At 41.8% G+C, this 20,720-nt stretch overlaps 1 protein-coding gene across 4 annotated transcripts in view; it reads left to right on the plus strand.

Annotated features, from left to right (window-relative positions):
* Nucleotides 1–736: 736 nt before the first annotated feature.
* PLCL2 (phospholipase C like 2) overlaps nt 737–20,720 on the plus strand; it is a 104,930-nt gene continuing 84,946 nt past the window's right edge. For 3 of the 4 annotated variants that reach the window (XR_005858059.2, XM_015281813.4, XM_040696661.2), the window contains exons 1-2: nt 737–976; nt 1,520–2,057. Coding sequence is in view for 3 of the 4 variants with exons in the window: in XM_015281813.4 (XP_015137299.2) it covers nt 1,761–2,057 (297 nt within the window). In the remaining variant the exon portion in view is untranslated. Of the gene's footprint in view, nt 1,368–1,519; nt 2,058–20,720 lie in introns of all 4 variants that reach the window. The other variant, XM_046929181.1, reaches the window with a different exon arrangement.

The following is a 20,720-nucleotide window of genomic DNA, read 5'->3' on the forward strand; positions in this document are numbered from 1 at the left end:
TGAAGAACCTTTTTCTGATGCCCAACTTGACCCTCCCCTGATGCAGCTCCATGCTGTTCCCTCCGGTCCTATTGCTTGTCGCTTGCATTTGTTTAGCCATATTCTCAATGCACACAATACACGCGTGGTACGTAAGGTCACACCAGTCACACTCGCTTTGTTGTGGAGATGTCTCGAGGTGACCGCCACGTTACTGTTTTCATTATGCTGTCGTTAGTCCAGCGCTTGGCCATCTTGTCTTTCCCTAATTAATTAACAGGCCTAATTGCGCTCACTGGCTGCCTCGGGGAAGCCCTCGCCAGGCAGCAGCCGAGGTATCGCCTCACAGCGCGGAACGGCCGTCGGCCCCCGCCCTTCCTGCCCGCGCGGCTGGGGGCTCCGGAGGGGCCGCTGGGGGCGGGCGGGCTCTCTGCGGGCGGGTAGGTCTCGCCGGGCGATGGCGCAGCGCCGGAAGGGCGGCGGGAGCACCGGGGGCGCGAGGAGCCCTCAGCTGTGAAGGCGCGTGTGGAGGAATTCGCTGCCCGCCCGGCGGCTCCCTCCCGCCTCGCAGCGCGGCGATCGCAGGTCCTACCCCGGCGGCGCGCCCCGAGTTGCCGGAGGCGGGGGGGGGGGGGGGGGGGGGGGGGGGGCTGCTGGCGGCGGGGCCGCCCAATCCGCGCGGGGCCGCCCCCGTGATTGGCAGCACGGGGCGGGGGGGAACCGGGCTCTCTCGCGCTGCCTTCCCCGGAGAGTTTCCGAGCGGGGGCGGCCGGGGCGGCTCTGTCCTCGGCGCTGCCGGCGTTTTGCCCGCTCGGGGCCGCCGCCGAGCGCTCCGCCGGGGGAGGCGGCGCGAAGAGCGGGGGAAGCGGCCACACGAATCAGTTTCTCTCCGTATCCGGCTCCGGGCAGAGGCGGCGACCATAGCGGAGGAGGGGAGAGGGGGGAAAAGCGGCTCCGCGGCGGCAGCGGGGGGATCCCCTGTCACTTCGCAGCCGAGGTGGGTAGCGGGGCGCGGCGGGCGGTGGCCGGGGGCGCGGGGTGGCGGCTGCGGGGGGCGGGCGGGCAGCGGATGGCCCGGGGACGGCGCGGCGAGGGGCGGGTGGCGGCGGGAGGGAAGAAAAGTTGCCGGCGGCGGCCCGCGGGGCGGCTGGTGGTGCCCGCTCCTCCCGGAGCCCCTCGGGTCGCCGCCACGCCGGCGAGACGGGCTGTGCCCGGCCGCCGCCGGGGGGGTCCGGGGTGTTGCTCTTAAGTTCTCGCCTCGTTCCCGCTTCTTGACGCCGGGATGTGATGGTGAGCTCGGTGTCAGCGGGAAAACGCCGACATCAGCACGCGGTGGAGCAGGAGGTGCCCCAGCTGGGAGCCCCGAGGCTGGTGGCCGTGCTTGTCCGGTGCGGAGCTGCGTGCGGGCCCTCCTCTCGCCCGCGAGTGTGTGTGTGTGTGTGTGTGTGTGTGTGTGTGAACGCCGCGGTGTAACGCTCCCCCGCTGCCGCCACCGCGTGCGAGAGCAGCCCGTCACGTTTCGCCTCTTTTCCTTTCCCAGGTGCTGAAGGGCTGACGGACCGAGCGCTGGTGCTCACAGAGACGGCACCGAGGCGTCCGCCCCCTCTCCCACCCTCCTGGAGAGACGCGATCTCGGTGCCAAATGCGCGGTGGAGAGAGACTTTTGCTGATCCCCCCCCGCTCGTAAATACCCAGAAAGCGGAAGGAGCGGCACAGCCGAGCAGCGGCTGCGGCAGAGGGGAGGGGGACCGCGGCGCTGCGCTGCTGCAGCCCGGCGGCTGATGGCGGAGTTCGGCGGCGGCGGCGGCGGGGGGCTGCCCGGCTCCCCGGGGCCGCTGCAGGGCAAGGTGGCCTTCAGGGCTGGCGACGGGGACGGCGGAGGCGGCGGCGGGAGAGTCCGCTTTGACAGCGCCGGCGGCCGCGTCTCCAACGGGGACTGCGCGCTGGCGGGGGCCGGTGAGGAGCCGGGATCCGCGCCCCCCGGAAGCCCCGACAACGGCGGCAAGGAGAAAGGGTTTCCCGGCGGGCAGCAGCGGGAGGGCAAGCCTGGCATCCCCCGGAGGAGCAGCATCATTAAGGTAAGGGCAGCGCTCCTCCCAGCGGGATCTCAGCACCTCTGTGTGATGGAGATGTGGCTCCACATGGAGGGATATGCTGCTGGTTTTGTCGTCCCCCCCCCCCCCCCCCCCCCCCCCCCCCCCCCCCCCCCCCCCCCCCCCTCCTGGTGAGGGGACCTGAATTTCCCTTTGTCAGAAGTAGACGGCAGGGAAAGGATGGCTTCGTACACATCCACACCTGGCAGGGACTTGTGCTTTGGGCTTTATTCAGACAGAAAGCTGCAACTCCTGTGTGGAAGGTGAGAGAACCTGACTGGCTTCTGAAGCGACAACATGGGCACCAGTCTGGCGTTGAAGGATGGGGGTTATGCCACATCCGAGTTGTTTGGGGGGTACTTGTGCAGAGCAGTTTGTGGCTCTTTTGGGCTGTGCATGTGATGGACACACAGCAGGTGATGGAGATGCAGATCTCACTGTGCCAGGGGTGCGAGAAGGTAGGACAGGGGGCTCTTTGTGTTAAAAGTGGCAGTCATGTAACAGCAGGCTGTGTTGGGTTTCACCTGTAGGAGCAATTTGTGTTTATGCTTTGCTCTGCTTTTCTGAATGCTCATGTTAAGCATGTTTATGCTTGAAAAGTAGGGAAACGTCAGCGGTAGAATGTAGATAAGTGGAAAAAGGAATGGGAGGATTGTTGATACAGTTGTTTACACAAATGCAATCGTTCTCTTTTCTTAAACCATTGATTCTGGAAGGTGAGATGTTGTCTTCAGGTAGCTTTTGTGACTCAGTGGAAAAGCAAAGAGAACATAGTGGAATGCATGCCCATTTGTGCTGATGGCTCTGCTAAGGATAAAATAAAGCACAACTTAAGTGTTTAAGAATTGAGTTCAATCAAGATCATCCAGATCAAAATCAAGCTAGATTTGCTCTCTGCTTAAATATTTATACACCTCTGAAGTCAGCGTATAAAGTTCCATTAGCTGGATAATAACAAAATGTGTGGAAATGCAGGGCTGATTCTGTGTCTCAGGTTGTGTCAGTGCTTCCTGGACCTTGCTTTAGAAACCAAGGGGAGAGCAAGGGCAGTCAGCAGCGGAACACATCTGACAGCTTGCACCCACCCTTCCTGTTCAAGCAGTGGTGCTAGGTGTGTATGTTTGTGTGCAAGTTAAAGAAAATACAATAAACGAGAGGCAGCTGAACTCTGTGTTGGAATAACCTGGTGCGTACTGGGTTTGCCAGCAATTTTTTACAGCTCTGTTAATTCCTAACACTGTTTTTGGTCTTCTGTGGTAGCCCAGGAAGGGTAATTTGTTGCTCGCAGTGTGCAACGTGCCATCATACCGCTTTGTAGTTTACAATTTGTTTACAGCAGCCTTCAGCCTCTTTGGTGACCAACCAAGGACACAGTACACAGAGATGTGATATACTGAAATTAAGAAGCATGAGATAATGAAATCTGGTTTGCATTACGTTTCACGAACACCTAAGTCAAGGTTCTTGTTTCTGCAGAAATTACAGTGCTCTGGAATGTAAAATTACTCAACTTTCTGGTATTGATTGAGTGGAAAAATCTGGCAGCAGTGCTTCTAAAGCTGTGTGATCCATGTTTATTTTAGATACGATTCTTCTAATGCTTCTGGGAAAAAATACTTTATTCACACATGCTGAATATCTTTTGTCTGCTTGCTTCAGCAGTTTGCAGGTAGTTTGAATCAGGTTGTGTAGGTACCTCATTTTCAATATGAATCCTTTTGGAAAATCTGGTGTGAGTGGTAAACCTTAACGTGCTTCTTGTCTGTTCTTGCAGAGCAGAAGCGTAGAAAGCAGAGTGGGGAAAAAAGTAAAATGTAATCTATTTTTCAGGGCTGTTCCTGGAGTTTTAGTTGCTCACATGAATGATGTAGAACTGCTTTTAAGGAATGGAAGGAGTAATCTCAGGAAACTGCTCCGTGCCATGCAAACACAGTTCTCATACTTCTGTGCAGAATGCAGAGTGATGCTGGTTGATCTTTAAAATGCAGATTTATGGGATATCTAATGCTTTAAATGTTTTGCCTGCCAATTACTGTGTAGGCTTTTGAGTCACAAGCAGAAAATTGGTGTGCGTGTAGTAGTTCCAGTTGAGATTAAACTCTTCTCAAGTGCTTGTTTGTGCACAGAAATCAGGCCGTGGCAGAATGTTTTATTGTTTTTAATCTGTGCTAATTGGCTGGCCATTTCTGTCCATTTTCAGGACTCTTCTAGAGCAGTCACTCTTTTCTCCCTCTTGCTACTTTTTCCTCCTTATTTGCATCTTCTATTTCTTCTTCTTCTTCTCTTTTTTTTTTTTTTACTATTTCAATATATTTTCCTTTTATTTATTTTCTGCACCTGAATCATTTTGGGTTCTTTTTTTCTTCATTGGGACAAGAGAGTTTACACTTTGAGGATGACGTCTTCCAGGACGATGACAGGTGATAGGGTCACTGTTACTGGGAAAACGAATGTGGTTTCCACATCATGGTAGTTTACTTGACCTTTCACTCTGATATATAAGCTCTATTAAAGATTGTACCATTCATTCTTAACAGTTTTTGTGGAATAGGCTAATTTCATTGCTTACTGTTGCTGAACCAAACCTAAGGGCTGTGTTTATAGGGATGTGCGTTTTCAGTTTGCTTTCTTCAGTTTGAGAGTCTGATTTGTTTTCAGAGGTGACAGTGATGATGCATGGTACATTCGTAGGCTTTAGGCTCTTCAGAGACCTAATTTGTGAACTAATTTACATACCAGATACTTGTACCTAATGCCTTTTTTTTTTTTTTTGGTCGCTGTTATGCTTTTCCATAACACTTTTCTTGCGGCATCTGTCTGTGGCTTTCTATAATGTAATTTCCTACTGTACTTCATAACAATTTTCTATAAAATTTATTTACAGTGAGTTCATCTTGCAGCTGAAAGTGAAGGTAAGCATCCTGTGAGCTTCTCTTAGCTGCTGTGGTAATTGGCAGTGGGCTTGCTTTATTTCTTGCGGGGTTCTTTCGCATCTCTCTTAAAAAGACTTTGAGATGGTAAGTTTTTAAGATGCTTTAAGAAGGCAGATGACCTGTGGTCTGCGTGTTTCCTCCGAGCTGCCTGCTTCCAGGAACCTCCAGCAAAATACAAACCACTCAGAGAACCTCACACCTTGTCAAAACTGTAGACCTAGACAGATAAAGAGACCCCGCAGTATAAAGGAATGAATGTATTAGGAGAGGTGTTGAAGTACTGAGAAGAGACACACTTAGGAGCAGCCCCACTTATCTGGGAAGACAACAGTGAGAAAGGAATGAAGAAAAGTGGCCAGGTGTTCGGTGAACAGCAGTGTTCCTATCAGCGTGTGTCTAGAAGCAAAGTCCAGGTGTGAGTTTGTTTTCTTTTTTTCTTTTTTATATAGTAATAATGATCTTAGTGTCAATAAATTTCTAGGCTGACAACTTAAACAAATTTGTATCTCTCTTGTATTTATTTTCTTTCTTTCTTTCTTTCTTTTTTGCATAGCTGTGAACGTAAGCTTTCAATTTATGAAGTCAGGCACTTGTTGGTCATTGGCAACTCTGTAAGTTTTAATGCCTGTGAGAAGAGAGGAATCAAATTTAGCAGGCAGATTTTCCTAGCTGTAATTCACAACAGAGCTTTGCTTTTGAAATTGGTCATTCTTATATCTGTCTCTTCATACAGTTAGGGAGTCCTGCAGCATATGCAACAGGGTTTTCTTTTTTTAATCAAAATATCAACATATGCCATTATCTCATTCATTCCTCTTTGATCTCAGGTTCGTACTGTATACCTGTTTGTATGGGGTGTACAAAGTATGAAATATGGAGAATGTCATGCAGCATTTTCTCCTACTGTGATAGTTTTAAAGGCTTTATATATCTCTTTATTTGCATTTACAGTAAACTCTAAGGCAATATTTTTAGTAGATCTAGGTTCTCTGCAGCCCTAAATTACCTTAGCTAAAATGGCATGTTAGCAAGTCCTGGTGGAGATCCAGGAATAGATCATACACTTTCAGTTTCCACCTAAAAGGGTATAAAGGAGTTAGATTGTTGGAATCAGTTTAAAGTATATGAAATTATGTGATATTCAGTCATCTTTGATATTGGAAAAGAAACCTGTGAAGTGATATGGTTTTATATATATATGTGCATTTGTGCCCCAGATGTGCTGGAGATTGTCAACTAAACTTGGCTGAGCACTGACAGGCTCAAAGGTGCTGAGGCTCCTGAAGTTCAAAGAAAACAGTCATGTGGGGAAAAGAAAGAGAAAACTAGCCCATACTTTCTTGCCCCACACTCTTTCTGCTTGGGAACAAAAACCTATTGTATGAGCTTTATTCTTTGCGGTTCCACAAGGTCTGTGTGGAGGAAAGACATTACAAATGTCCCAGTGCTGGAGGATCATTTGCTCAGCACACGCGTGTTAACTGAGTTTGGTTGATGCCACAATCAAAGCATTAGCAAACAAGTCTGCAGCAGTTCAGCTACTCCTACACCTTACCCTGAGCAGACTTCCAACTGGATGGTAGAAGTGGAGATTTTCTGAGCAGCTGTTCTGGATTTTGCTGGCTGTTTTGTTCTTGTTGATGCCTCTTAGGGCCACGATCCCATCACCGCTGTTGGTCACCCATCTCTCCTGCTGTATGACAGCCTGCAGCTTCACAAAGCCTGGAGCTTTCTTTTGGGGGTTATTTTCTCTTTGATTTGTTGCACTTCCTATCTACATTATGGAAGGTTACAAGCACCTTTTGATACGTATGTTTCTTCTGTTTCACCCTCTGCTACTTACTGTGTTACCATTTTTAGAAATATTACGTGAATTGACTTTTAAAACAATACTTGACATATGGTTGCTCTTTCTAAATATTTTATTATTATTATTTAGTTATCTGAATAGAGTATATATAAACCGGATCCACGCACACACGTATTACACAGTGTGCTGCTTTTTAACAGTGAGGTTGTGCTGTGAAGTGTGTTATGGCACAGCCATTGAATGAGTGTGCGTGCATTCTGTTTGGTATATACTTTTGTTTGCCTTAGTGCTTTATCAAAAGGTGATCAAAACTTTGCTTGGGTTAACACTAATGAAAAAAAAAAAGGAAAAGAAAATATGTTCATAGAAACAGACACACAAGGATTTTCACCTTACCCCTGTTAGGCATCTAATTTGGTTTGTTTACCTACAATAGCCAGTAAAAAGAAAGCTTTTTTTTTTCTTTTTTTTCCCCCAAGAGAAGACTTGGAGCAGGAGCTTAATTTGGGTGAATTTGGCTTCTCTGAGTTCTCTTCTGGAGGAACTTATCTGCCTATTTCTGTTGACCGTGTAAAGAGCTTGGCTACTGTGCATAATAGCAACTCCTTCACACCCTCCGCCCCCAAATCCTTAGAATATCCATAAAACGTGTTCAGTCTGTTAAGTGAAAAACCAATAAATGGCACTTTAAAATAATTATGAACACCTGATGAGTTTTTTTTTTTGTTCGTGCCTATTACCAGACTCGATCAAATATAGAACTATTAGTTTAGACTTCGTTACAAATCGGAATTAGAGTGGTGGTTTCCTACCCATGGCTCAGGGATAATGGATTGCTCACATGATTTGCTTGCATTCACGGAAGATTAAAAGAAATAGAACTGAGGTTGACAGTCCAAGTTAATTGCATAGTTTCCCAGCCTTTGCTGGTCTATGGGTGATATTGATGTTGGTCTTTATATTTTGTCACTAACTCTATTTAAATTCCTTTAAATAAAATTAGCTGAGTGTCTGTCTTTAAGGGACAAATTAACACTTACTGTCATACCATGTATGAATTCTACAATAATTGTCTTTGTACACAAGTTTGGGATTGTGTTGAAAATTTGGAAATCTAAATCTAAATGGATGAGCAAATAGACTTTATGGGAAGAAATATAATAATTTGTTTACCATAATTGGAGAAGAGGAAAATACGCTAAAAAGCAGCAGCATATATGTATTAAAGCATGTTTAAAAATAGGGCTAAAACAGACCTCAAGAGGTCAGCCTACTCTGGTCCAGCGCTTTGCTAGAGGATCAACTCTTATCAATTTCAGTATGATGCTCTTTCAATTTAATCACTTATTCTTTTGGTTCCTCCTGTGCAGAACTGCAGACTGATTTTTGCACATGAACAAAAGCACCAATCTGCACTGAGTTTCAAAGCTTCTGCTTGTCCTGTTGCCTGAATACTAATTTTTCTTATCATATGTTAAATTAATCAGGTTATTTCTGATTGTAACTCACTTTCTAACATGGTTGCAACTGTTTCATCTTCACATCAATAGCCAGATTTCAATGTGAACCCACTTTTATCATACAATGGTATTTGATATTTTTTCTTTATGTGATTGTACTCCTTGGCTAAACTACAAATCATTGGTTTTGCTCTTTGCTGCCTGTAAACTGGACAATACGATGCTGCAGAATCTAACTCTGAAATATATTGATGAGGAGATGCCTTTATTTTTAAATATATGAAATTAATAGACAGTAAGTATGAATTTATGAATACGCTTAATAGATCGAAAGATTGGGACAAAAAAGGCAGCTCTGAAAGGAGCTGTTTTACGTGTCTTTAAGGAGAGTCAGTAGCAAGTATTGTCTTTCCTTACTCCTTAGCAGTGCACACAAAGACTATCCTTAAAGCTTTACAGTCAATTTTCACATCTAGCATGTCTTTTAAATAAGGGTCCATGCTATCACTTTACTAATTTCTCTCTACTTCAGGCTATTATGTTTGGAGCAGTATTTTGGAAGGCTGTGTTGTGCATCCACTTGACTGCAGTACCCCTCTCATTTCTACTTAGCTAGTTGTTAAGAAATGTCAGGGTAGGCCTTTTTGTCCCTTACATCTGAAGAGGAGCATGGCTGAGTTCACCTACTTCTTCCCTCCTAGACCTTGACCTCACAAAGCATCAATGTCCAAGTCAGCAAAGAGCACCATATAGCCTGTCACTGGAAATTGGCTGCCCTGAGGATCCCAGTGCTAACTAGTGCGGCCTTGAGAGAGTTAAAAGGATGGGATTTGTTTCTGCTTCTGTTGTCTCCCTGGGGGTTTCTTTTGACAGGATTTCACCCCTTGAATAAGTAATAAAATATCCCAGAGTTCATCAGATTGTAGATCTGAAGGAATAAGGGATCAGAGGTCTTTTCAGATACCAGACATTCATTTTCTGGAGACTGCAGTACATAGTTCAGGAGCACAGGCAGACAGGAAGTGATTTTAAATAAACACACAAACAAAACCCCCTTTTTTTTATGGTCTGAGAGTTTTGTACAATAAAACATTAGAACTTATGAAACCAGATTTCCCACTTGACCGTAACAATACTTAATTTCAGAAAAAGAATGTATTTATGGGTTTTATTTTACAATATGAAATATATGCCTTACAAATACTTAGCAGATAATGCTAATATGCATAATATTTGTTACAAACATCCTCTTAACTGTGCTAGAATTGCTGAAAGTGTTTTGCTGTAATGGTAATCAGTATTGCAGGAGAAAAAGAGCTGCTGGTCCCTATATAATAGATCCCTATTAGAAGGGACTTCCATGGAATTTTCAAGATCTCCTTCTGGTTGAGCTTCTGTGATTGCTGTTACTTTTTTCCTATTTCCTTTTCCTTTTTTTTTGTTTTTGTTTTTGTTTGAACATATCCCCATCCTTTACCTTTTAGTGTAGGCTGGGAGACCCTCTGCAGCAGCAGAAGGGTCTGTGTGTTTTTTCTTTGTGAAACACCTCTTGATGATGGAGAAGCCTGGTTGCCTTACTTCATCGCCTAGTTCCTGTCGTTCATCGCCTAGTTCCTGACGACAGAAGTATTTGATGCTGTCTGTCAACAGTTTAATCTAACCGCAGTCCTTAAAACGGAATGTAAATGTCTGTTTACTTAAATAAAAGATAGCATCTAATTTCATTGCTTCATTCGTGATCTTGGTATTATTAAAGTGTACCTTTGGAATAAAGGAACAGGAATGCAACTTGCTGTCAAAGCTTTTGTTTATATTGCTTTCTTCCTACAAGTTAGTGTTGGAGATTTTAGGATAGATGGTTGTTTATTGAGCTATAGGTAATTCCTGTTAATGATACAGGAACAATTGCTTTTTTTTTTTTTTTAAATAAAAGCAAGGGTTTTTTGTATTCTCAGTGATAATTTTTCCATTAGTAAATGAGAAGCAGAATCAGTATCTTTCATGAATATTGTGTAGAAGAGGTTAGATTTTGAGTTGCTGAAATAATACTTCTAGTAATTTCAGTATTTATATATTCACAACTACGTACATTATCACTGAATAAGACAGAAGAAACTAAGTAATAGCTGGAAATAATTTGCTTTTGGAAATTTCTTGAATCAACTGAATGTCACTTATAGAGAATGGTCTCTAGATCAGGTTTTTTTAATTTTTTTTTTAACAAAATGTGCTCATAGAAAATTGTTGTAAAAACCATTTCCAGCCTGAACCTAAGAGTTAAAGACTAATTTTATGTGAAATGAGAGAAGTTATTTAGCGTGGTACAGTACTACCACACAGTGGAGAAAGGTGTGGAAGATGTAAGGAGTTGGGAGTTCAGATGGGTTATGTTTTCTTCTTCTTCTGAAGAACCCCCAGTAGGATTTTATTGCTGTTGGAAGTACCTGGTTGGCTGGAGCCCGACTCTCCCCATTTGCAGGAAGTGCAGTGACACATCTCACAGCTGTTGTTTGAGGTTGCCAGTGCTGAGCTTTGCTCCTCTGCTTAGCTAACATGCACTCTGTGCTTCATACTTGCTCCTTCTTCAGTGAATGGCCAACCTGAATAAAATCTAGCCAGAGAGTTGTTATGGTATGAAGGCACTGAGTATTTAAGTTGTGAGTGTTGTCTGTAGGTATTTTGTGGATTTAGAAATGAGACTGTGGAAGAATTCCTAAAGTTAGTCTTTCACTGTCCTGCTTGGCCTGATTCCATGTTGTCACCTTGTCCTAGTGTCCTCCTGACTGTTCATTGCTTCCCTTCTTTGGTCTCCCCTCATCCCTCACACACCTTTGTTTTTGTGCTTGAGCAGCAGCCACCATAGGCTGGCCGTGCTCTGCTCTTCCTCTTTGCTCTGGGGATCCTTCTGTGCCCAGCAAGGTGTGAGAGCAGAGCAGAGCTCTATGTGCAGTAGAGCAGTGGCTCATGCCTGTGAATCCCCAGAAAGAAGTAATAAAATCCTAGGTTGAGGTTCCTGTGCAAGGCTGTCAGCCTTTCACAGTGGTTTGAAGTCCTACAGGGTTGAGGCTTAGAGTGAAAGCTGCCTGCACAGTTTAGGACAGGTGCATCTGTTCCTGTATGCTTTCCTGAAACCCTCTTCACATGTTGCCAGCCCTTATGAATTTAGGAAAGGCTGCCATGGGTGAGACCAGAAGTCCACCTGGTATATTAGCTGGCCTCCAGCAGTGACTCCTATGAGAAAGATGAGTAGAAAAAGCATCCTTTCCTGACATCTGCTCCCAGACATTTGGAGCTGAAGATGTCTTTGTGCTTAGTAATCCATTGTCAAAGACCAACTTGGCTTTTCTAAGCTTAACACTGCTGTAACATTCTATGGCAGTTTTTTAACACAGTGTTGTGAGAAGTGCCTTTCTGCCTGGTTTTATGTGGTAGCTACTTATTTGTTTACTTGATATCCCTTCATTCATGTGTTAGATAGCAAACAATTGTCTTGTCCTTGCTTTCTGTATTCTACATGAGTCAGAAGGTGTTTGTCATACTTGCTCTGTGCCATCTTTTTCTTTTCCAGGCTAAAGAATATTGCTGTGTTTAGTTGTGATACTAAATTGTACTGTAATTTATTACTTTCGAGTGTTGTCATCATGAAAGATTTAAATACCACTAATTGACAATGGAAGAGCACTGTTAAAGCCATTTACCTTCCCTTTGAAGAGCTGTATAAGGATGTCTTTGCTGGTGATGGTGCCTGTTGTGTTGGAAATGCTTGGCATTACATCTCTATTTGAGACTGAAGGTCTGTTAGAATCTTTTAATATGTTATGAAAGTCTTTTTATGGTACTGAGGACAGAAGAGGTTGCTAATTAGTACATCTAGCTTCTAGCTATGGTTGAGTGCACTTCTTTGCATATTAACAGAATAAAATGGCATGGACATTGCATAAAGCTGAAAAATACAGTAGTAATAAAGATGCTTTTAAAATAATCTGTTCAGTATTAAAGGAGGAGGAAAGACCTTGTTTTTATAAATGTGATCTTAGGTTTTTGGATTTTAAGATTCTTGTCCAACACTCACGTAATGGATTATTTTACCCATTTTTTTTTATTTCTTTCACTTTTACAGTATGTGGGGTTCTTCCGGGTTGTCTGCATCAGAGTTCAGAAGAGCCAAGAAGGCATTTCTAGTCTTTAGGAAACGTGTGTAAGATATAACAATGACCTCAGTTAGCTTCCTGAAAATACGAGAGCATCGAATACTTCATCTTCAGAGAAGAATTCAGTTGAGGGTTAAAAAGTTAGTGAAAGGTTGCAGTGAGCAGTAAAAGGTGAAAATAGCCATAAGTTTTTTGGTCCCACAGGATTGATACAACAGCATTATCTTGGAAGGAAATCCCAACACTTTGACGCTTGACCTGCTGAAAATAGAAGTGTTGCAACAAATCTGGTGAATTGCTGTCCTGAGTCCTTGTTAGGGTTATCTAGGAGTACTTTTTTTTTTTTTTTTTTAAATTTTCTTTGGAAAGTGAGGTTGCTTTGTTTTCTTTTTCCCTTATTCAGAACTTTCAGGCTGTAGAAGAGAGGGAGTAACCTTTGTTAGTTCTTTCCTTCTCAGTCAGATAGCTGTGGTGAGACAGTGGAAGACACCTCTGTTATTGTCATTCTTGGAAGACACTTCTATTATTGTAATTCTTGAATCTTCATGCTCCTGTGTCCACTTTGTGACAAAGTTCAGTGCATGAATCATAATATTTTTGAGCATCTCTGTGAGGAATGTTATCTTTGTGGAGTTGTTTGGCTTCTAAGCTTCAGATAATTCTACTTCTTGCTTTAAAATGTCTGATTACATGCTGTTTTTCTTCTGCCTGAAAGTGATAAGCGTTCAGATAACTGGAATAGAACAAAACATGGATTAACACTGTTTTACATGTGGAAGATGATATTTCCTAAATATTGAGCTTAGCATCCCAAATGGTAGTTTGGAGGTCTCTGTCTCACCAAAACAAAATTTATCATTCTCATTTTGGCAATTGCCGATGAATTTTTATATTTATGATAATAAAAAAAACATAACTACCTCAATCATATACTTTCAGTGTGGTCAACTGCAACAAGTATATTCTCTTTCTTCTCTGTCGAATCCCAAATTCAACTCTGCCCCTGGTGGATATATATGACAATTTCTATAATCGCTTAGAGGAGGAAGGTGAGGGCAGATTTTAAAGGAAAGAGCCTTGTGTTTAAAGGCCTGGCCTCTAAAAATTGATATGCAGAATTAACCATTTGCCACAGATCTAAGAACCTTGTATTATTATTTTTAATTAGGTTACGGTGTTTAGATTTGTAGTACAGTCCGCAAACAACCCCTGCATGCATTGGAAATATTCTGAAGTAAATAATTAATTACCAAACTTATTGTGGATCTTATCTTGTTTCAAGTAAAGTTGGTAAAATTACATGATATAATACCAAAAACTAAATGTGTCTTTTCCAGAGAAAACTCCACTTTGTGATTTAGTGTGGTGTCTGATTGTTCGCCACAAAATAGATTTTGTATATTAATCCAATAGTTGCTCATAGTACTTCACTAAACGGTGCTTGAGGCTGGGAAAACACCAAGTTAGGATTTTCTGATGCATTCTGTTATGACACAGTGTAGCTGTTAAAAGTCTAAATAGTCTAAAATAAATACAAGTGAAGTTATTTTGTGTATGAAACAGAAACACAGGGCCAGGTTATGTTTCTTTCTGTTTGGCTCAGAACTTTCCTTGTCTTTTCTGTATCATTAGATTTTACAAGAGTCAAAATTATTTATAGTGAAGGTGACTCCTTACTCTTCCCAAAGTGAAATGAGTGATTTGGGAATGCAGCTTGCATCTTTGAAAGTTGATGATTCGAGTCAATAGCCTCAAAGTAAATTGTATGCCTTACTTACTTCCATGAACAGTATCTTACAGTATCTTGTAGCTACTTATTAGATGCAATGAACTCAAAATTGATTTAGTATTCCTTTACAGCAAATTAAACTTTTTCTTGGCATTACAAAATATGTGTAATTGCATAGTTTTTTATGTGCTTATTGCTTCAAAATGCTTACAGTGCAGTTCTTTACACTGTAAATGCATTCCTCATAACCCTTCCTTATTTTAAATGTCTGATCTGCAGCACTTGATAGTGGTTGATGGGAATATGTCAGGGGTTTCTATTGCATACTTCTGGTTTCTGCTTTGATCATAGCCCAGGTAGGCTCTTTGGTTTGTGTGCTTCTTTGTTCCAGGTATTTTCAAAAACATGATACAGAGTGAACTCTTAGGTCAATTGATTTCAAAATCTTGTGTAATTCTCCACAATGCAATTGTATGGACCTTCCTCTTTTTAGTTATCTAGAAGACATCACTAAGAGGCTTTTGGAGGCCCCTTTGAGTTGTTGCCTTGTGAACAGTACTGGTCTGGCACTGATCAGCTCTTTATCTTTCCTGACCTTCCCTATCCCTGAACTGTGGCTGTATTTAGAGCAAAATCAGTAGTATAGAATATTTCTGCCCATAAAGTTAACTTCCAGTAAACCCTCATGAAACCATCAGCATTATCCTTGAGCTTTCTGGGACTTTGTAGCTGACTTTTCCTGCTTTGTTGATCTCCTAGCTGTTTTAGACAGCGTGCACTCTTCTGCTTACCTCCTGTGTCCTTATTTTCTTGGGTTGACTGTAACAAAACCCTTTGAGATAAAGTATGTGAAGTGCATGTTTTGCATTCCTGTTATGTTTTCCCACAGCACTGTCTAACTCTTAACATTCAAATATCACAAAGTCTACAAAACTGTGAAATTAAAAAAAGAGAGTAACTTGCAAAAATTAATTGATTTGACTTTATGCCATTCTGCATAGGCACCGTATTTTCGAGTTCCTGGCATAGGAATATATGAATACATACAAAATTTAAGTTGATGTGGAGATTCTCAGATGTAAGGATCCAGAAGGGGTTTAAGAAACACCAAGTACCATGAGATGGAAGAACATATGATGATTGCACAGACAGCTATTATGTCAGACAGATAACATTAGATAATAGAATATTGATAATACATTTTAGTTTTTATCAAGTTACACCTTATTGTTTTGTTTCCTTGGTTCATTTTTATGTGATTAGCAAGGTTAGCAAGGTGCCAACATTGTAGTTGAAACTTGCCCTCTTAGCAGCTATTTAATTAATTCTGGAATTGATTGTTTAATGCTTAGTTATATTTACAAAAAATGTTAAGTGCTCTTTAAATTGATCCTATACTTTACTTAATCTATTTGTTTCAGCAGTTTGGGAGTGATTAATTTCTGGATTGTGTTAAAACAGAGGCCCCATGGGCTTTGTCTACATTCTTTAGTATAACGGGAATCAGGAGCTCAAAACTTCTATTTGGCTGACTGTGAAAATCTCTCTGGAGAAAAGAAATTAGGATACAGCATTCTCAAAACTTATAACCAGTTCCAGAGCTCTGAGGAGCTGAAGTATACTGGTTAAAAAAAAGAAGTTCCAACAGTTAGAAGGCCTTAAAATGCTGTTCTTGACTGACAAAAAAAAAAAAAAAAACAAAACAAAACAAAAAAAAAAGAATCAATTAAAAGATCTTAATTTGTTATAGTAGAAAGGAAGAAAAAATAGCTCTTTATTAGTACAGGCCAACAACTTGGCAGGAACTTAAATCTGAGTGCAGGGTTTCTGAAGCCAGCGGCTGGAGAATGTTAGCAGATTTCAGTGCTGGTAATGAGGGGGAAATGCAATGATTTCACAGACGGCTGAGGGGAAAGTCACAGTCGCATTCTTTAAAGCAGTTACTTGAAAAATAAAGAGTTACACGCAATAATCAGCAGAGGCATTTTAAAAGCTGATGTTGCCTATGTTCTCATTGCTAAGTGGCAGGGTGTTTTTTGAGAGCTGGTGAAAAATATTAAGGATTTTTGGTGGCTGATAAGGATGTTTTTCAGGCCTAGGATAACGTGATGGAATGAAGCAAAATATTTTTGAGTCCTTTACCTACAACTTTGGCAGCTCATAAATGATTTCATCACGGTAAAGCAGTGTGCAATAAGTACAACACGTACCAGTACTTTGTGGTGTGCTTGTTCGTATTTTCCTCCTGAGATGCCAGTACATTTCTTGCTGGAAAGTGTCTTGAGAGATCCTATTGAGAGAGGCAGTTGTTGAGCAGCAGCAAAATCCCTCTGTAATTTGTCACATCACCTTCTCTTAATGTTACTGTGTATGAAATTTATTTGACATTTCCTATATCTCTGTTTGAAAATGCAGTTCTTTTTCATAGTTTTTAAGATTTACTTGTTAATGTAGTCACAGTTTTCAACATAATGCATCTTATTTTCCTACTTTACAATGAAATTTATGACCGTCCCAGGAAGAAAACCCCATTTTCTTTCCTTATTTCAGTAGGAAAACAAACAGGACTGCCATTCTTGCACCTGCTGCATTGAAGAAAGGGAGAGAGGCAACTCTTCTGAGAAATGAAAATATGTGGATTTTTGTCTTAAATTGCAAAACTGCTCAGGAGCCAGAAATGTTCTCACCCATCGACATATTTATTAATTGTATGAGAGAATTCTGTTTCCTTTGTGGTCATTCTGAATGTTGTGCTTGCTGCAACCTTGTGAGGCAGAAGTTGTGCTGCTTGAAACTTCCTCATTTCCATCCCTGTTTTTTGTGTCACTTGCCAAACTTGTTATTTGTTTTAAATCACCAATGAAAAGCCATTTCTGCCTGCCTCCAGGAAAACATCAGTTTAATGCAATTTGTTACTGTAAAACATGGTATGAAATGTACTAGAACTCTGGGAGGCTTGGAATCAAAACTGTTACTGAATATGTTGTTATCCCGTCCCACATCTGACATTTTATTTCAACATTCGTAGTAGCTGATTGGTGGAGGGAGGCACCTTGTAGGATTTTGTAACCCTGATTTGTTTACATGTAAGGATTTCAGAAAAGCCACCATTATTTAAGTGTGATATTAAGCTGCAACTTCTACCACCAAAACCAGGCAAATTCAGAAATTCACCAAGTTACTTTGAAATTTCTTGCAAGAGGTTATGTGCAAATTTTCACATCAATGTGTTCTCCTTCAGTTGATCCAAATCTTAGTGGGGATGAGAAGCCTCTTTGCACTGCATAATGTTCTGAAAGGTCTTGAGTTGTAGCTTGGAGAAACAAGGTCTCAGAAATCATTGGCAGAGACAGAACAGTAATCAAGGATACTGTTGTTAACAAACACTGAAGGGAATCTGGTAGATTTTCAAACACAAGCGAAGAAGCACTCGATTGAAAAAGCTGTCTTTTAAGGTAGCTTCATACAACTCCATTGCTTAGAATTCCACTCACACGTTATTTTTTTTCCCTTTTCATTTCTGTATGTGATGCTGCAGGGAGTCCTTTCTCATCTGCCTGTTCTTTCACTTCTAATTGTTGACCTGTGTTGGTAGCTCAGAACAATAAAAAGGATAGTGCAGTTTTATTTTTTCTACCATATGCATAACTCCCTTTCTTTTGTTGTATATCTTGTGGTATGCCTGTATGTTTTGTATCACTTCATGACTCTGTTTTTGGAATCTTTTATTTTAAAAGGTAGCAGCATAAAGTTTCTGTCATTTTCTGGGCCTAAGCGCGTAAGGTTGTTCTACTTAGTCAATGGGCAGGATTCATTGAATAGGCTACTTTGGTAAGCAGGTGTTTTATGATATTTATTTCACTTCTGAATTTATATTTTGGTGACAAGTTTCCTGTCCTATAAAGTAGATATTTATGATGTTTAACTTGAAAGATTTCTTGAGATCTTGGAACCATGTTTCTCTGATTAATTGTATCTGATTTAACTGTAAGGTACCCTTCACCTGTAACACAACTCTTCTGCACTGCTCAAAGCCTGCTCTGACCTCATGAACTTTGTGCTGGTAGTAATTTCACACTGCCTTCCCGTGAGTTTCTGAAATATGTCACATCAGTATCCACACTGAGTTTGGAATTCTAGTGTCTCCATCTTGTTTGTCTGCATTGTTAAATATCTGTTCTGTTTTACCCTCATTCACTGTTCAAGTATAATCACTTTCTGTTGTCGTCTTATTTCAATGTACAGTCTTCCTACAATTTCTTCCACAAAGGATTCATCATTTTAAACTGTGTGCTCTTCAGTTGTTAACATCTTTTCCCAACTATTAGCATACAAAGAGTTACAGAAAAGAATTAAATTGCTGACACCATTCCTTTTTGGTGTAGATGAAACCTTCTAGTTTTGACAAATGTGCTTGGAATTATTCTTCTCCAAATTAGCCTCTCTAGGCTTTTATATTTGCAGAACTATAGAATGGCTTGGGTTGGAAAGGACGTTAAAAGTCATCTAGTTCAACCCCCTGCCACAGGCAGGGCTACTCCCCACCAGCTCAGGCTGCCCAGGGCCCCATCCAGCCTGGCCTTGAGCGTGTCCAGGGATGGGGCATCCACAGCTTCTCAGGGCATCCTGTGCCAGGGCCTCATGACTCTCTGAGTGAAAAATTTCCTCTTCTAATCTAAATCTCCCGTCTTATAGTTCAAAACCATTCCCCCTTGTCTTGTTCTTTTATTTATTCTCCTTCCCTTCCATTCACCTCTTTTACCTGTATAAAAGAAAGCTCTTATTTCTGAAAATGATTGGAATGATTTGATGACTTCTTTGTGTGGGGGAGAGGAATATTATTTGCTTCATTCTTGATGCCTTTTTCTCTTTTCAAGGAGTTCAAGCTGGCCTTTTATTAGCAGAAATTGCTTGCTGGCTGAATCCGTTAATAAAGTTCTTGCATTGAACGTAGTTACCTGCAGCTATCTCGTGGTGGGTGCTTAAATTATTCCTTCGTGCTCTGCAGGATGGGGATTGTGGTTTGAAAGAGACAAAAATGAACAAATAACCATTCAGTGATTGTCTGTGGTGTTCAGAATTGATAAAATTCAGTTGATCTGAATGGTCCTTAGCAGATCATTCTGAATTGTTTAAATCTGGAAAATATTCTGCAAAGTAAAGTTCTAAGTGTTCAACCCTAAAATTCACCAGAGGGAGTTTATTCCACGATTCCTCATTAGGATTCAAGCTGAATTGCTGCCATGTTTTTCTACTGATTGAAAGAAAATAAGATAAAAACTATTTGTATTATTTTCTTGATTTTTTTCTTTTGATTGTAGAACAAAGTTAGAACATTAAAATTATATACAAACCCAAAAAACTTAAGGAAGGTGACCTTGTAAGTCTGATTACTTAGACTGGCCAAGTCTCTGCCTGGGGGATTCACAGACTGTGATTTTGTTTTCAAGTGAGAATTAATTTGTTACCTTTGATAGGAGTCGGAGGCTTTGAACTCTGGGTCTCTGTCAGTACCATGGGGAAAAATGTCTCAAGGCAAATATGGAGAGTGATCCTTTCCTTGGGAGATTGTTGGGCACTTATTTTCTGGCTACAATAATAAAAGCAGAGTCTAGAAAAAACAATCTGGACTGTGACTGATTAGACAAAACAAATGGCAGTTTCTGGTGTACTGAGAAAAAGATTGGAAACACTTTGGCAACACATCTGTTGAACAACGTGGTAAAAAGACTCTTAATTTAGGAATCTAAAATTCTTTCTGCTGCTTGCAGAAGCATATGCAGGGGTAGTATCAAAGTAATGAGGCCATAATCCCAGGAGAAACTGAATTGGTAAGTTTCCTTAGTCAGAAATTTGCCCATTGTATTGCTTGCTTTGCAGCCTTTTATTTGGCTGTTTTTTCCTCTATATTTTTATTTGTCTTTACACACATAAAGAACAGTGCTATTAGTCCCATGAAGGTGCTAGTGATGATTGCTATTAGCTGAAAATAGGGCTGGAAAGGACCTTGATGGTGCCATGTATGGTTGGTTGATCTTGGCCACACACAGCTGCTTGCTTCCCTGTTTCTCCCACTCTCTGCACGTCAAGGGGAGGGAATAAGAACAGGAAAAGCAAGAAAACTCATGGATTGTGATAAAGACTGTTTAATAAGTGAAGGATAAAGGGGGAAAAAAAAGCTGTGCAAGATAAATCCCATGAGCATGGCAGTGCCCAGCCACTCTTTGAGAACAGCTGCCTTGGAAGGTGAACCTCCAAGACAATAAAGCCTCAGGCATTACTGTTGAGTATGATGCTATATGGTATGAATATCCCACTGGGCAGCTGAGGTCCAGGCTGTATCCCATCCATCTTCTTGGCAACCCCTGACCTTCTTGCTGGGATGGGGACAGAGTGAGAAGAGCCTTGATGCTGTGCAAGCACTGTTCAGCAGCAGCCACAACACTGCTATGTTGTCAGTGCTGCGGTAGCCACCAAACACAGCATCATACAGGCTGCTTTGGGAAGTTTAACTCTGTCATAGCCAGGCCAGGTTAGTCCTGTGTCCTGTAGTAGGATCATCATA

The sequence above is a fragment of the Gallus gallus genome, chromosome 2, assembly GCF_016699485.2.
Source record: "Gallus gallus isolate bGalGal1 chromosome 2, bGalGal1.mat.broiler.GRCg7b, whole genome shotgun sequence".
NCBI lineage: Eukaryota > Metazoa > Chordata > Aves > Galliformes > Phasianidae > Gallus > Gallus gallus.